This window comes from Sinocyclocheilus rhinocerous, unplaced genomic scaffold (genome assembly GCF_001515625.1).
Source record: "Sinocyclocheilus rhinocerous isolate Xijiao unplaced genomic scaffold, SAMN03320098_v1.1 scaffold988, whole genome shotgun sequence".
In the NCBI taxonomy this organism is placed as follows: domain Eukaryota; kingdom Metazoa; phylum Chordata; class Actinopteri; order Cypriniformes; family Cyprinidae; genus Sinocyclocheilus; species Sinocyclocheilus rhinocerous.
In genome coordinates, this window is record NW_015650363.1 from 1,188,938 (window position 1) to 1,205,462 (window position 16,525).

At 38.2% G+C, this 16,525-nt stretch overlaps 1 protein-coding gene across 1 annotated transcript in view; it reads left to right on the forward strand.

Moving 5' to 3' along the window:
* The window catches only part of LOC107711868 (protein patched homolog 1-like), a 74,405-nt gene that overhangs the window by 39,905 nt on the left and 17,975 nt on the right, over window positions 1-16,525 (forward strand). The window contains exons 13-18 of the mRNA XM_016516941.1: window positions 1,866-1,984; window positions 4,955-5,453; window positions 5,722-6,031; window positions 7,864-8,006; window positions 11,503-11,686; window positions 14,746-15,026. Coding sequence (XP_016372427.1) covers window positions 1,866-1,984; window positions 4,955-5,453; window positions 5,722-6,031; window positions 7,864-8,006; window positions 11,503-11,686; window positions 14,746-15,026 — 1,536 coding nt within the window. The remainder of the gene's footprint in view (window positions 1-1,865; window positions 1,985-4,954; window positions 5,454-5,721; window positions 6,032-7,863; window positions 8,007-11,502; window positions 11,687-14,745; window positions 15,027-16,525) is intronic.

The window sequence follows — 16,525 nt, forward strand, 5'->3', positions numbered from 1 at the left end:
CGATGATTGCATATTTTCAGAAAAATGATGTGCGGGATGAGCCTGCCGACCACACGCAAGATGTGACTCACGCCTAAACACGCACACACACGCACTAGTATAGCACTGTAGATCTAGTATTAGGATGTGTGGATGGATGTCTCACACACGTCTGTCAGACACACACACACATACGCTGTTTTTCACTGCAGCGCACTCCAACTGGCACCTGTTCAATGGTGCCTGAAAACACTCATCTTCAAAACCGCTGAGAACACATGCACACACACACACACACAGCGGAGAGATACTGCTTTTGTAAACGTGTTATTTTTTGCTGTAACAGTCTCTATTTTCAGCTGAATTGTCCAAATGTGTTTACTTCGGCTTTTGTGTCCAAATAATTACTTCTGATTATGTGTACAAATGTGTTTACTTTAAAAAATTGTTTTTGCCTCCTATTTATATTACCTCTAATATTTAAGTTTACTTTAAAGTCAACAAAATAATCAAAATTGACCAAATTTACTAATATATACTAACGTTCAAAAGTTTGGGGACATTAAGATTTTTTAAAAATAAATTAATACTTTAATTCATCAAGGATGCATTAAATTGATCCAAACTGACAGTAAAGACATTTATAATGTTACATATATATTCAATTTCAAAGAAATGCTGTTCTTTTAAAATTGCTATTCATCAAATAATCCTACAAAAAACTGTTTGGTGTAACAAATCATTTTTAAATTGCAGTGTAACATTATTGGTGCTCATTATTCCCAAAGAAAAAAATGTTTGTCTTAATTAAAATATAGTAAATCACCATCTTTGATAACATTTAATTTTGTTGTTTTTCATTTATTTATTTTTAATTTACATTACAGAAGTAAATGGGTTGTGATTACCATTTCAGGCTGGTGCTATTTCTCTGTTTTAATCCTGTTATGGTTCAGGTTGTGTTTCGATTCTTCTGTCTCTGTTTAGCACTGTTTTTGGCACCTCCCCTCTCTTTCAGTCGTTTTATCTGTTTCTTTGGCAGCATAAAAGCGGGCGCACATGTCAGGCCTAACAGATCTCACTGTAGAGTCACTCACGCACATTCTCTCATCTGTTCCTCTCATGGGTTGATAGATTTGATATTGTGTTGTCTAATGCAGTGACATTCACACATTTTTAAGTGTGGACGAAGTGTCCAAATACTTTTTGGAGTTGCTTTGTATACATGAGTGTCTCTCATTGTGTCTTGGCTCTGTCAGGCTGAGCTGCTCTCTGGGTGGTCTGGCAGTCTGACATAACTCCAACCCATAAAAAAATACACCCTAACTAGGGCAGGCATGCTCCAATCTGCCCTTTCCTTCTGTCTTTCTTGGTTTCTGACTTTCATTGTCATGACACTTTTCTTCATCCAGTTACTCTTCTCACATTAGATATTCTGTGAGCTTAAACTGAATGAATCAGAATTAAATGTTTCAAATCACTCGTTTGTTTCTCTGCACTATTTAGGAGCTTTTGGCCTGGTGAAGTCTTTTTAGTGAGCTTGTGATATATCGGCTCCGAAAGAGAGAGAAAGTCTTTTTCCCAGTTCTTCATATGGAAGTGTGTGGATTGAATTATGAATTCGATAGCAATGTGATTTACATTTGGAAATTTAGGTGGGCTTAACCCAAACTGGATGAGCCCAAATGTAATTTTGGGATGGCAAGAGTTGTGTTTTTTATTTGTTTGTCATTCGTCTCTTATGAAGAAGATAATTGTCCAAAATTGAATTTGTTGGGATCATTGCGGTTTTGGCATAGAGTTTCTGCAGATGTGTGGGTGTCGCTGTGTGTGATTATTTTGTGTGTGTGTGAATATGTGCTTAACATCTTCATTTTCTCTCTCAGGCGGCAGTGGTCGTGGTGTTTAACTTCGCTATGGTGCTGCTCATCTTTCCTGCCATCCTCAGCATGGATCTGTACCGCCGTGAGGACCGCCGCTTCGACATTTTCTGCTGCTTTGTCAGGTAGCACACATTTACCTGGCTAAAAGACACATCATAAATATGTTGCAAAGGGGTGGAAAATTTCTGGTAAATTTTGGAAACTTTCCAGAATTTTTTTTTTTTTTTTACTTTCTGAAAATTTTGGAAATTTTCTGAAAGTTTTCCAGAAATTTACCAGTATATTTAATACACACTTAGTCTAGCTCTACCCTAATAGAAAACTTTTTGCATTTTTAGAAGAAAAGCATGATTTAATTTATTTATGAACCATTTTTACCTTGAAGTCCTCAAATGTCCTCATGGGGATGTTTTTGTCCCTTAAGTATTGTAAAAAACAAAACAAAAAAACAATAACACTACATACACAACTGTTCAAAAGTTGAGTGTTGGTAAGATTTTTAAATATTTTTGAAAAAAGTCTCTCATGCTCACCAGGGTTGGATTTATTATATGCATCTATACAAATATAGTAAAACAATTATTTTGTGAAATATTAGTACTAATAGATAGTTAAAATAGATTATTTGTTTTAGTATGTTTTAAAATATAATATTTTAGTTATAATCATTGCTGTTAATAGTGTTCATCGTCTGTTTGATTACATCATTAACTGAATTTTACCGTACATTTCTGCCATATGTACATCAATTTGACATAGTCACCACTCCTACTAAATATATTGTAGAAACTTAATTTTCTGTAAAGCTGCTTTGCAACGATTTGTATCGTGAAAAGCACTATACAAATAAACTAGAATTGAATCGAATTGAAAAATATAATGTACTTCTGTGTGGGCAAAGCTGAATTTTCAGCAGTCATTACTCCAGTCTTCAGTGTCACATGATCCTTCAGAAATGGGGAAGTCGTGGCCTAATGGTTAGAGAGTCGGACTCGTAACCCAAAGGTTGCGGGTTCGAGTCTCGTACCGGCAGGGATTGTAGGTGGGGGGAGTGAATGTACAGCATTCACTCCCACCTTCAATACCACGACTGAGGTGCCCTTGAGCAAGGCACCGAACCCCCAACTGCTCCCCGGGCGCCGCAGCAAAAATGGCTGCCCACTGCTCCGGGTGTGTGTTCACGGTGTGTGTGTGTTCACTGCTGCAAAAAATGCCTGCCCACTGCTCCGGGTGTGTGTTCACGGTGTGTGTGTTCACTGCTGTGTGTGTGCACTTTGGATGGGATAAATGCAGAGCACTAATTCCGAGTATGGGTCACCATATGTCACATGTCACGAAATGAGTCTAATATGCTGATTTGCTGCGCAAGAAACATATTATCAATGTTAAAAACAGTTGTGCTGCTTACACACTGTACTGTACACGCTCACACTGCCATACAACCATCCATCTTTCTCTGAGGTCAGGGTGTGATATGATTTTGTGATCTTTCCAAACAAGTTCATTCAGATAATATATACAACAGCCTGTTATGACACTTAGTGCAGTATTAACAACACAATTAAGCATCAACCTGCCCTAACATCTATACTTTGTGTGCATATGTGTGCGTGTTGTTGATGTTTATCTCTGTCTGAGGCCCCGGGCCCTCAGATAAGACATGCTGTTGCCTCTCCTGCTTGCTGCAACATTCTTGGTGTCTGATGAGAGAGAAATAGAAAGCAAGTGGGCTATAGGCACATACTTTACCTTCTTAGTAATACCTCCAAACTCCTGCAGGAAATTAAACCTGATGCCTAAACTTTCACCATGGTTGAAACGTTTGCTTTCTAGTCACTGACACTCACTCGCCTCACAGCTTTAACTGCTCTCGACTGGAAAGCTGATTGCGGTTGTATTTACATGCATTTGCGTGAGCGCTCAAGAGTAACGAGTTGCCACATCTAAAGGACGTTCAGAAGCTCACTCGCTAACTCTCCATCCATATAGAAAATCATGGAAAAGAGACAAGCTCTGTTACAAAGCCTAGTTAGCAGTCTGCATTTGCTAAGGCAGCATACTAACCGTCACTGACCCTAAGCCACAAATGACACCCCGCACAGGAAACTCAACTTTCATTTGATTTCAGTAGAGGCTGATGTTAGCATGTTGCTAAGCTAACAGCATGATAATCTAATAATAATAAAAATGCACGGCACATGCAAATGTTGGGTAAAATAAACCATTTTTATTCACTTTCTCTTACCTCGTCCAATATCCTGGATAATTTTTTCTAATGCTGCATCTCAATTTGCGTACTGCCCATTGACTTTTGCGAAGAATTCAGTTCAGAACTACAGACACGAATAAAAGGAACTACGATGTGCTAGTTGGATGGTTAAGTAGAGAGATTTAGATAAAAGGGTTTGAATGATTAATAATCAGTATGTAACCTGATAAAATGATAAATCATCTGCAACAACATTGTAAACATTTATAAAGATACATTAGTCCATAAACTTTTAAATGCTTTATTATGCAAACACATTAGGAGAGTTCATTGTAAGAATGACCCACGACTGGCAGATCAATGTGCTGCTTCGATTCCCTCCAATATGGTAGGATGAATTCTTGAGGAGTGTAAATAAACTGAAATATGCAGTGTATATGAATACCTTAACAGTGACAACATGAATGCATGTTAACTGTTAAAGACGCAATTATGACGTGATAGTATGTCCCAAAACATGCATAATCTTCTTTGACACTCAGAAGTATCTAATTTCTTCACATAACAAGTACATCTTTTTTGTGCATAATGTAAGTAGGCAAATTGGGACGCCTCACAACTGACCATGTCGCATACATTATGGGGTTGGATTCTCCGTTAAGGATACATATGGTGCTTAAAATTGGGCCTAATCGAGGTATCTTAAAAGAAGAAATTCTTAAGATCCCTACTTTTGTGGTAAACGTCTTCCAGCTCTTCTGGATCATTTCCTGTGTTGTTGCGATATAAATTGATATTGCAGGAAATTCCACACATAATCGACTGTTACATTTTGCTTTTGTGTTACTGAAATGCTCTTTGTCTTTCTCTTGCTTTCCTTTAGTCCTTGTGCTAACCGGGTAATCCAGTTGGAGCCACAGGCGGCGTACGCTGACTCCTCTGCTGAATCCAGCCGCTACAGCCCTCCGCCCTCCTACAGCAGCCACAGCTTTGCCCAGCACACCCAAATCACCATGCAGTCCACCGTACAGCTGCGCACAGAGTACAACCCCAGAACACAGGCCTACTACACCACGGCCGAGCCCCATTCTCATATCTCCGTTCAACCCTACGCCCCCAATCCCAACCCCAATCCCAATCCCAATCCTAACCGCAACAACAATAACAACAACAACCACAACAACAGCAGCAGTGCAGGGCCAGAACTGACTTCTGATACAGTATCCTGCCAGAGTCCCGACGGTGCAAGCTCCACACGAGACTTGCTATCTCAATTTGGGGAGTCGAGTTTACGCTGTCTGGAGCCGCCATGCTCACGATGGACATTTGCATCGTTTGCGGAGAAGCACTATGCGCCATTTTTGCTGCAGCCTACAACGAAGGTGAGGATAAAATGTTGTTTTGCAATTGTACACATTGTCCGATTGGAAGTGGAATTTCAGATGCCAGCGATGAGCTAATCTTCTGGCGTTTAATGAGCACCAGTGTATCTTTTTGAGCTGTGTAAGTGTTATTTTGTGAGTCAATGCCTTCTGAAAACCACAAACACCTCAAACAGGGCAGAACTTCGTCATAAGATGCTAAAAGAGCAGTAGCTTCAGTAGCCAAACCCTGACTCATATCTGTCTTTTTGTGTGCGTTTCCTATCAGGTGGTGGTGATTTTGCTCTTTTTGGCACTGCTCGGGGTCAGTCTGTACGGCACCACCCGTGTCCGGGATGGTTTAGAGCTGACTGACATTGTGCCACGAGAGACGGGCGAATACGACTTCATCCGTGCCCAATTCCGCTACTTTTCCTTCTACAACATGTACGTGGTGACCCAGAAAGCTGACTATGCACAGATCCAGCCTCAGCTCTATGAGCTGCACCAACGCTTCAGCACTGTGAAGTACGTCCTGCGGGAGGACGATGGCCAGCTCCCACACATGTGGCTGCATTACTTCAGAGACTGGCTGCAAGGTAATACACTCAGATGTGTAATCAATCAGTCCAGCATCAGAGACCATTGTTGGTGGACAAACCCAAGGGCCAAGCCTTTAACTAAACTGCAAAAGGTCTGGTCATATTGATTCTAGCTCATTCTGACCAAAAACTCCTGTTTAGACAGGAAGAGATCATCGGACTTGCAAGAAAGGGACGAACATAAGCATTTGCTTGTTTTTTTTCTTCTTCTTGTTTTCTGCATAAACTGTAATACATTTTTCTTGTTAGAAAATTGTTATACTTTTATTAAGCAATGATGCATTAAATGGATCAAAAGCGGCAGTTCAGACATTTATATTACAAAAGATTTCTATTTCAAATAAAGGATGTTCTTTTGAACTTTCTATTCATCAAACAATCCTGAAAGAAATATATCAAGGTTTCCACAAAAATATTAAGCAGCACAATTGTTTTCATCATTGAAAATAGAAGAAATAGCATCAAGTCAGCATAGTAGAATTATTATTTTAAAATATTTATTTGAGTGTTTTTTGCCTTTATTTTGATAGGACAGTTAGTTGACAAGAAGCAAATTGGGCTGGGTGGGGTGGGGGGGGTGTTTGGTCCACGAGCTGGGATCGAACTCGGGACACCTGAAGCGCAATGGTGCTATATGTCGATTTTTTGAAAATTAAATATTAAACTTTGCCATCACAGGAATAAATTACATTTTAAAATATATTCAAATAAAAAACATTCTAAATTGTAATAATATTTCACTATATTACGTTTTTTACTGTATATTTGATCAAATAAATCAAAAGAAAGTTCAATAAATCACAAAGAATAAGTGACTTCTTTCAAAAACAGCAACAAAAATCCCAACATCTCTTGCCAATAAACAATTTAATTTTGTCCAAAAACATTGAGCTGTACAAAATGCTTCATTTTTACAGACTGTATTGATTTCCAGACAGTGCCTCGCTTTGTTGGAGACGAGTTTTACCTCAATTTTACCACCATCAGATCATCTGTTTCTCACAAACATCAATCACGCTGCTAAACCTCCAAATCTGTAACACATTTAATGTCTTAAAACGGATTATGATCCGAGAGTGAGACTTAAATGGAGAGATTAAAAACAGATAGAGAGTGAACAGAGAGTGAAAATGTGGAAAAAAGAAAGACCGAAACAGTGTGGGGACAAAAAAATGCAGTTGAGGTGAGAGTGAAAAAAAAAAACAAGATTGGGAGATACAGGGCATGTCCCTGCAACATCTTTTTCCTTGTGGCCTCCTTGACAGAGGCTTCTTTCAGAATGCCGTATCTAATCCCGGGCGGGCCATATTCAAAAGCAAACCTTGTTTTGCCCACTTTCTCTCTCACAGCTCCTCTTTAAAAAGGCATTGCTTGTCTCCAAACGGCTTCTGTCCAGACGGAGTTTAGGTGGCATGTACAGACTTGCTTTGTCGCTGTCAGCTCAGCCAACCAGAACCTCAAACATCATTGGCGTTTTCCAGTTACTTTAGTTATTTAATCCTTTCAGCACTCTCATTGGACCACATGTTTTCCTTTTCGGTGCAGGGGCAGCATCTCTATGTGTGAGTTCACGTTGTGTATATATGTGCGTAAAGGCTTCAGCAAAGGCTGTTCCAGAGAGGGTGGAGAGAGCTGTCTTTAATATTGTGGTTTGAAATGGCTCTACAAATTGATCACAGACAGTGATGTGAGGGAGAGAGAAAGCAATGTGAAAGAACCGGACCACTGGCGTTGAGGGGAGAGAGATAGAGCTGAGGGATGACTGAGGAGAAGTTAACATGGTTTATGTACTGAACAAGATCCTCAAAATAATGTGTGTTTCCTGGCAGGTCTGCAGGAGGCGTTCGATAAGGATTGGCAGACCGGTAGGATCACTCAGGGTAACTACAGGAATGGCTCTGATGATGGCATCCTGGCCTACAAACTCCTGGTGCAGACCGGCCGCAGAGACAAGCCAGTCAACATGAACCTGGTAAGAAACCAACTAGACTTGAGTCTACCTCACTTGAGTAGAATCGGATATATTTCAATGCAACTCCAGTTTTCATAGATTGAATCCCATGATTCTCAGTTAAAAATGGTTTATTTTATTTTAGCTTAGTTTCACGTCAGTGAAAGTGACGTGGCCATGTATGGTGTCCCATACTCGGAATTTGTGCTCTGCATTTAACCTATCCAAGTGCACACACAGTAGTGAACAAACACACACCCAGAGCAGTGGGCAGCCATTTTTGTTGCGGCGCCCGGGGAGCAGTTGGGGGTTTGGTGCCTTGCTCAAGGGTCTCACCTCAGTCGTGGTATTGAGGGTGGAAGAGAGCGCTGGTTATTCACTCCCCCACCTACCTGACGGTACTGAGACTCGAACCTGCGACCTGTGGGTTACAAGTCTGACTCTCTAACCATTAGGCCACGACTGCACAACTGTGTATTCTAGTAATATAATATACAAGATTTATAATTTTTGAAAATAATGTAATTTTTATATCGATTATGAAATTGTTGATGATAATAATAATAATGGCTTCTTAATTCTTACTGTGTAATATTTCATTAATATTTATTAAGACTTTTTTTGTTATTGTCATTTTTATATGTATTATAAAATTAGATTTTGACAATAATAATAATAATGATTAAATTATGATTGTGAAATATTATTACATTAGTATTTAATATTAATGTTATATTAATTTGGATATTATTTTGATGATAATAATAATAATAATAGATTAAAGGTGACATATCATGAAAATCTGACTTTTCCAGGTTTTAAGTGCTATAATCAGGTCCCCGGTGCATCTACCAACCAAGGAAACGTGAAAAAGATTAACCCAGTAACTTTGTTTTGGTAAGCCTTTTTCTGCAAGCATCTGAGAAAACGAGTGCGTCTGATTTCGCTCCCTTGATTTATTTAATGTATATTAAATCACATGCTGTGACAGCCGCTTTCTGTACATGTGCTTTGTGGATGTGTGCACTCAGAAAAACCGTATATCAGAAGTTTAAACTAATATGACTTAAAACGCATGATTTCAGCTTGATAAACATGATAATCAGAACCAAAACAAATGTTTTTAGCAGGTACGAGCTGTAATGGCGCTGCTCTATTCTGGAAAAGGGGGCGGGGAGCAGCACTTCATTTGCATTTAAAGAAACAGGTCCGAAAAACAGCGTGTTTCTGCTTCCACTCAAAATAGGCATTTTCAAAATGTTATAATAAATGATCTGTGGAGTATTTTGAGCTGAAACTTCACAGACACATTCTGGGGACACCAGAGACTTATATTACATATTGTAAAAAGGGGCATAATATGTCTCCTTTAAAGTATCCTGACCTTTTCTGTTCCTCCCTGGTTCACATGATCAACATGTTTATGGCAATCTCTGGTTGTGTGTGGCGATGAAGGAGGGGTGCTTGGGTAGATATGTCTTTAGCATCAGTGTCAGGGTTTATAACCACGCTTAGGAACCACACCTGGCTTCTGAATGTCCGTCTATGTCTGTCCCCATTCTCTCTCTGTCTTTCTTCCTCTGATTGCTTTACCAAGCACAGGAATTTAAAGCTCTCAATGGGGCCGCAACTTGCTTCTGAAAAAGCAATTAACTCTGCATTTAAAACATTTGTTCCACTTTCTTGCTGCAGGCCTAAAGCTCAGCCTATACAACCTTTTCAGGACTCATTCAGAGGGGTCTTGTCAAGAAGAAACCCCTGCACAGACACACACACACACGTCACACTGACAAAAATCTAACAGGTTAACACATTAACAGTTTCCAGTTGTTACCCAGCATGAAATGTCAGGCAAGAGGAGAGCAAAAATATGAAAAATATAAAGCATACCACATGCCAGAGGGGCTGGAGGGTGAGGAGGAGTGGAGCAGACGGCTGCGAGAGATTGTGTGTGTTTGAGAGTGTGTCGTCTTTTCGGGTAATTGGCAATGCACACATGAGCCCAGAAATGATTTGCATTTTTGTTGTTTTCAAGTGGTCATTATTGTGCTGAACCATTGCCAGTAGAGTGGAAAAGAAAAGCCAGCCGATCTGTGTTGGTGTGCGGCCCTGTGATGTCATTTCCTCTGCCTGTGAGGGAAGAGGGGCGGCAGTGGGCCAGGAGGCCGCCAGCTTCGCACTGTGTGCTTCCCGTGACAGCTTGAAGACATACAGTTGTTGCGCATCCTGCTGCTTAATGCAATCCAGATCTTTGGAATCCAAGTCCGCTTTTTTCTCTCCCGCCTCTCGCTTATTCCCTTCTCTTGGAACTGCTGCCATGTCCCCTTTCACTGCTTTTTCCTTGAGGACTTTCATTTTTTCCCCTCATCTGACAATAAAATTATTATTTATTATTATTGAAATATATTACATAGAAAATGAATACAGTTAAACATCTCAGGATTTTTCTCATTTATTTTTCATTTAGTTTTTAATTTCTTATTAAATTAAAAACTAATAAAGTTCAGTGTCTTGTAATTTTTTTGTTCATCTAATAATTGTATGTATTTAAATATTTTTATTTATTTTTATTCAATTGAAAGTAAATAGTTTAGCACCAGAATTTATCATCTGTTCTTTTTTCTTTTTTATTATTAAATTCAAAACAAGTACAGTTAAATTACTTTTTTTGTCCTTATCTACTAATTTTATGTATTTATCTTTTTTTTTTTTTTGAAAATCAGTAGTTTAACATCTCATGATTTTCTGATATTTTTTATCGTTACATTGAAAACCAGTACAATTATAAAGTATTTTTTCACCTCACCTATTTATTTATTTATTTTCAATCGAAAATCAGTATAGTTTAGCATCTCATGATATTCTTTATTTCATTTAGACATTTTTTTTTTCAAGTGTTGAGTGTTATTTCAAGTCATTGTACTATCTAAAACCCTATATTGCCTTAACGGCAGAAGCCGAATGTGGCGCCGGGCATTGTGGGTATCTATAGGGGTCAGGAGAAGCAAGTGTTTGCAACATTTGTACAGATGTTGTGTTATTTTTATAGCTCTCCTCCATTTGCTGGGTGGCATTTCCTCCTGTGTTAACAGCAAGGTTAACTGCACACAGACGCGCTCAGGGACTCCGGCCAATTTTTTTATTGTTACACTAACTCAAGCTATTTTTCTCTCACTCACTCTCATTTCTACCACACACCCTGACCTCCCCCCCCCAAACACACACACACACTCTAACACACACTGACCCCCAACTCCTGACTGGGAGACTGTAGATTTATTTTCTCGAGAAGCATGTATGGCATTGAGTGTGATGCCGTAATGACTTTGCCTTCACAGGAGGTAGCTAGCTAAGTGCTTGGCAAGAAGTGAAGCAATTAGAGATTACTGCAGCGCTGGTGGGCATTCACAATACTCACTTATATAGTACATACATTGGTGTACATACTTATTAATTTTAGCAAACGAACCGTATTGTTTGAGCAGTTTCTAATTTTACATTTTCTTTTTATCACCAGTTAACTAGACAGCGTTTGGTGAGCGCCGATGGAATCATCAACCCAAATGTCTTCTACATTTATTTAACTGCCTGGGTAAGCAATGACCCAGTGGCTTACGCTGCATCCCAGGCCAGCATCCGTCCGCACCCTCCTGAGTGGCTCCATGACAGGACAGACTCCATTCCTGTCAGCAGACTCAACAGTGAGTACTTTCTGGTTCATTTATCACCAAGTCCTCAATGTGATATGCTACATTTTTGATCGTATCCTGTTATCTTTAGCTCCTTTGCTTTGTGAGCACATCAGTTTCATCCCAAATAGCAGCAGAGGGCATTAATGCATTAATTGGTTTGGTTATGCTTAGTTTGCATTGGTGGTTTGGAAGTTTAGACATCCTAAACCTGTGAATAAACATGCTGTAATTTTGGGAATTTTATTGTATTTAGGCCTTATTTGGTAGGATATACATTTTTTGTGCATTAAGCGATGATGTCAGCATGTAATGGCATTTACAGAGCATTTTACTTCTGTAATGTTACGTATTTCAGATTAAAACAGGATATTAAATAATAAAATATAGGACAGATTTATCTTATCTTACCAAATAAGACATCAGGGTGACATCAGCCATTTTAGTTTAGTTTTTTGTTTTATTTTAATGCATTAATTAATAACTTTTTTGTTTTTAGAATGTTTTTGATTATAATTTTATATTATAAATAAATATAAAATAATTCATCAGAAACAATTCATCAGTCCATTTTTCAAATAAACGAATAAATACATTTTAAACACTAGTAGTGTATGATTGAATGTGAAAGACTATGCTGTTAACTTTCTTAATATGTGACCCTGGACCACAAAACCAGTCATAAGTTTCAAAATTTCAAATTTCAAAATTGAGATTTATACATCATCTGAAAGCTGAATAAATAAGCTTTCTATCAATGTATGTTTTGTTAGGACAATAGGACAATATTTGGCCGAGATACAACTATTTGAATATCTGGAATCTGAGGGTGCAAAAAAAATCTAAATATTGAGAAAATCGCCTTTAAAGTTGTCCAAATTAAGTTCTTAGCCATGCATATTACTAATCAAAAATTACGTTTTGATATAGTTACAGTAGGAAATTTACAAAATATCTTCATGGAACATGATCTTTACTTAATGTCCTAATGATTTTTGGCATAAAAGAAAAATCAATAATTTTGACCCATACAATGTTTTTTTGGCTAATGCTACAAATATACCCCAGCGACTTAAGACCAGGTCCAGGGTCACATATGGAGTTTGACATTCGGTTAATGCTAGTCAACTGAGCTTTTCCAAAACTGAATGACTTGTGTGTCGTTTACTAAGTTCAGACAGCGAAACTGGGTTTATTCAATTTGTAGTCGTATTTTTAAAGTTAACAGCGACACCGGGCTGCACGAGCTTGTGTATATTGTGTGTGTGCAGTACACAGTGGGCGCTCAGGGGAAATGTGACTGGATAACAAGCTGAAACGGCCTCTCCGACTCAGAGCCCCCGCAGCAGGCTGGCAGACATCCAACTCCCGTCCTGATGGAAATTTATAGTGGAGATTATAACGGGGCAAAAGCATGTTTAGCAAGTGGTCCTTCCTGACCCCTTCAGGCACTGGAACACACACTCAGATATTCCCTCCCTTCCACCCACACGCCCTTCACAGACGCTCTCACACACACCTCCAGAGCGCTAGTCATTCTGGGTCACATTCTTCTGATTTTATTTGAGGTTTTAAGACTGCCGCTTATCCAAGTCCAGTAGCCAGAGTGATGAGTCATTCCAGGCCTGCTGCTGAAAGCCCTGCAGTGCACACAAGCTTTGATGACAGGTGATAACTGTCAGCATGAATTTGGCATTGCTCAAACGCTTGATGGTCTTCCGTCTGTGCATGTGTGTTCGTTCCAGAGAGGAGCAGGGAGATATTTCAGCACAGATTTTTGACAGCATAATTACAGCAGATCACAGTCAGGATTGACACTCGGCTGCATGTTGAGATTTGATAGCTGATAATTTAGCCTCCTTTTCTTCCTGGGGCAGTAAAGAAATCGACATGTTTAATAAGTGCAGTCTAGAGGTGGGCGGTATGACCGAAATTCAGTTTCAAGGTATGACTAATTTTATTTCACGGTAACAATATATTTCACTATATAGTTATGTATATATGTAGTTATTCTGAAAATCGACAAAAGGGCTTTATATAATAAATAAACTCAAATACTTTAGAAATGAAAAGTACTTCACCTTGTTTGATTTTTCTTTTCCTTTTATTTGGAAAATTATTTATGTAGTAAAAATACACTTAACTTTTAGATTAACTGGCCCCAGCTGACTGATATTAAGGTGCAATTAAACTTTAAGGTGTTTCTGAATTATTTTTAAATCTCATTTTATTGTTTAACTTCAATCAGTTTATAATATCTAAATATTTTATAATTACATTTACTTCCTTTTCATTTTATAGGATATAATAAATACTTTATTTTGTTTAAATTTGTGCCCGGGTACAGTTTTGCCATGTCTGCTTATTGTACTGCATTTTTAAGGGGCTTGTTTTGCTCTTTTTGTGATAACTGGCAACCCTTCACCTGGATCTTTAAGAGAGGGAAGAGTTCAGTAGTGACTAGAAGGAAAGCAGCAGTATGCAAACTGAACATCAGCTACTGTTAGTGCGGACTAAGTAGTTTAAATTATACCCGCGTCATTATTTGACTCCAGGAAGACTGTTCCCTTACTATATACGGTAAAAAAAATACTGTAATACATCTAATGTCATTTCACAGTCAAATACTGTTAAATTTGCATTTTTTTGGAAGTGAATTTCCTGTGTGACACTGCATATTTGTTTTTTCATTGAAATAACTTTTTCATTTTAGTTTTTCTTATCAGTTATGTACATTAGGGCTTTGTGTTACATCTTATTTTGAATTAATGTTTAGTGCAATATGTGACCATGATTACTTGTGATGAACTTTGATTCATTGTGGATTTCTCATTACAGTCTGTGTTATTGGGTGGTTGTCAGTGTATTATAAAAGTACAAAGTGGATTGTAGTAATTTAGTAGATTGGTATATTCACATTAAATCAGTTAATGAAGATAATGTTTTTACGGTAAAGTTTCAGCTACCTCCAGAATTTTCATGGGTTGTTGTTTACATTATGTGGCTTGTTGTAAAAGTGAAATTTACTAATATCTCATTTCTATGGCCATCTTTGCATTAACCTTCTGCAGTTCCTGCCGCTGAGCCAATCGAATATGCACAGTTTCCCTTCTACCTCAACGGGCTTCGCGAAACGCCACAGTTCGTGGAGGCCATCGAGAGTGTCCGCTCCATCTGCAGCAACTACAGTTATCAGGGCCTGCCCAGCTACCCCAACGGCTACCCCTTCCTCTTCTGGGAGCAGTATGTAGGCTTGCGCCACTGGCTCCTGCTGTCCATCAGCGTCGTGCTGGCCTGCACCTTCCTGGTGTGCGCCGTCTTCCTGCTCAACCCCTGGACTGCGGGAATCATTGTGAGTTTCTCCTTAAGATGTGTCAGGGTTTTGTGTACACGCACATCCATCACAAACTTGGCTCTATCCATATATGTACATTCAAGGCCTGTACAAACCAAGTCTGAATTTTTGGCATGAAACAGAACATTTCTATGAACTCCTTTATGCTCTTAAATATCCAATGCAATTATTTATTTTTTTAGTTGGAGGCCGAGTTGTTGTTGTTTTTGTTTTTTTGAGAATTTCATAATATTTGCCATCAGACTCCGTGTTAGTGAATTTGGCATAAAAGTAGTAAAAATATTTGCAAATATTGTGCCATTTATTTGCATTGGCCTTAGATAGATAGATAGATAGATCGAAAGATGAATTAAATTTTTCAAATATGACTTCTTTTTTGTCATTGTGTTTCAAAATAGATGATGTCATTGAACAGATGTGTAACACTTTCAAAATACAAACTTTTGAAAAAATATTATAAAAAAATCTGTTGTTTTGCAGTAAAATTAAACATGAAGATTTTTTTCTGTTATTCGACAGTACATGCATCAAATTATTAAATATAATGCTTAAACACTTAAATTTCTCATCCATTAATATCGATTTTCCCAGAATAAAAAAGTAATTGACTTTAATTTTTGCAAATATATCACAGTTGTGACTATATTTCAAAATTGCAACTATTTCTCATAACTGTGCATAATATATCTTATATTAATATGTGCATTTAATATATTTTATATTTCACAGATGCACCTATTTTCTAATAATTGCACCTTTACAACTCATTATTGCACACATTTCTCTCAGTCGTGACAGTCTCAGAATTTTTTATATCTTTATCACAAACTTTCTCTCTATAACATTTTTATTTTTATATCACATTCTCTGAGGTGGAAACAAGCTTAATAATTAAGAAATAATTCAAAGTGCAGAATTTGGAGCAAGACGGGAGGGCAGGCAGGAATAGCTGAAGAGAAGCTATGTTTTTACAGCCCTGCGCTTTGTGTTTATTTTATTCTGTCAGAGCCAGTTTGTTTAGTCTACATGAGGCTTTTTGAGACGTTTCTCTAAAATAAATGGGGAAACGAGGGGTTACCATAGCAACTATATCACTCCACATATAAAACCGAGGGGCAACCTCCCGCTCTCTCTCTTGAAGCCAACAAGGAAGGAAGTGACTTAAACTGTAATTCGTCGACTGGCCGCTAGAGGCTGGCTGCAAAAGGGAGTCAATCCCATAGACTCCCCATGTTAAAATGCTCAAATTTACAGCAAAAAAAAACATGTTTACAGCCTGGTTCAAAAAAAGATTTTGGTCTATATAGCTAATGAGTGAATTTTTTTATAACTCATCTGTTTAAATTATATTAAGCCTTAAAGTTCTGCATAATTAAGGGCGTGGCCACTTGAGTGACAGGTGGATTGACGTTGCTGTCTCTATCAGCCGCTGAACTTGGCATCTCTGCCGTGTTTCTGCTTTTGTTTTATTCAGTCTATGGGTTATTTTCGTGATT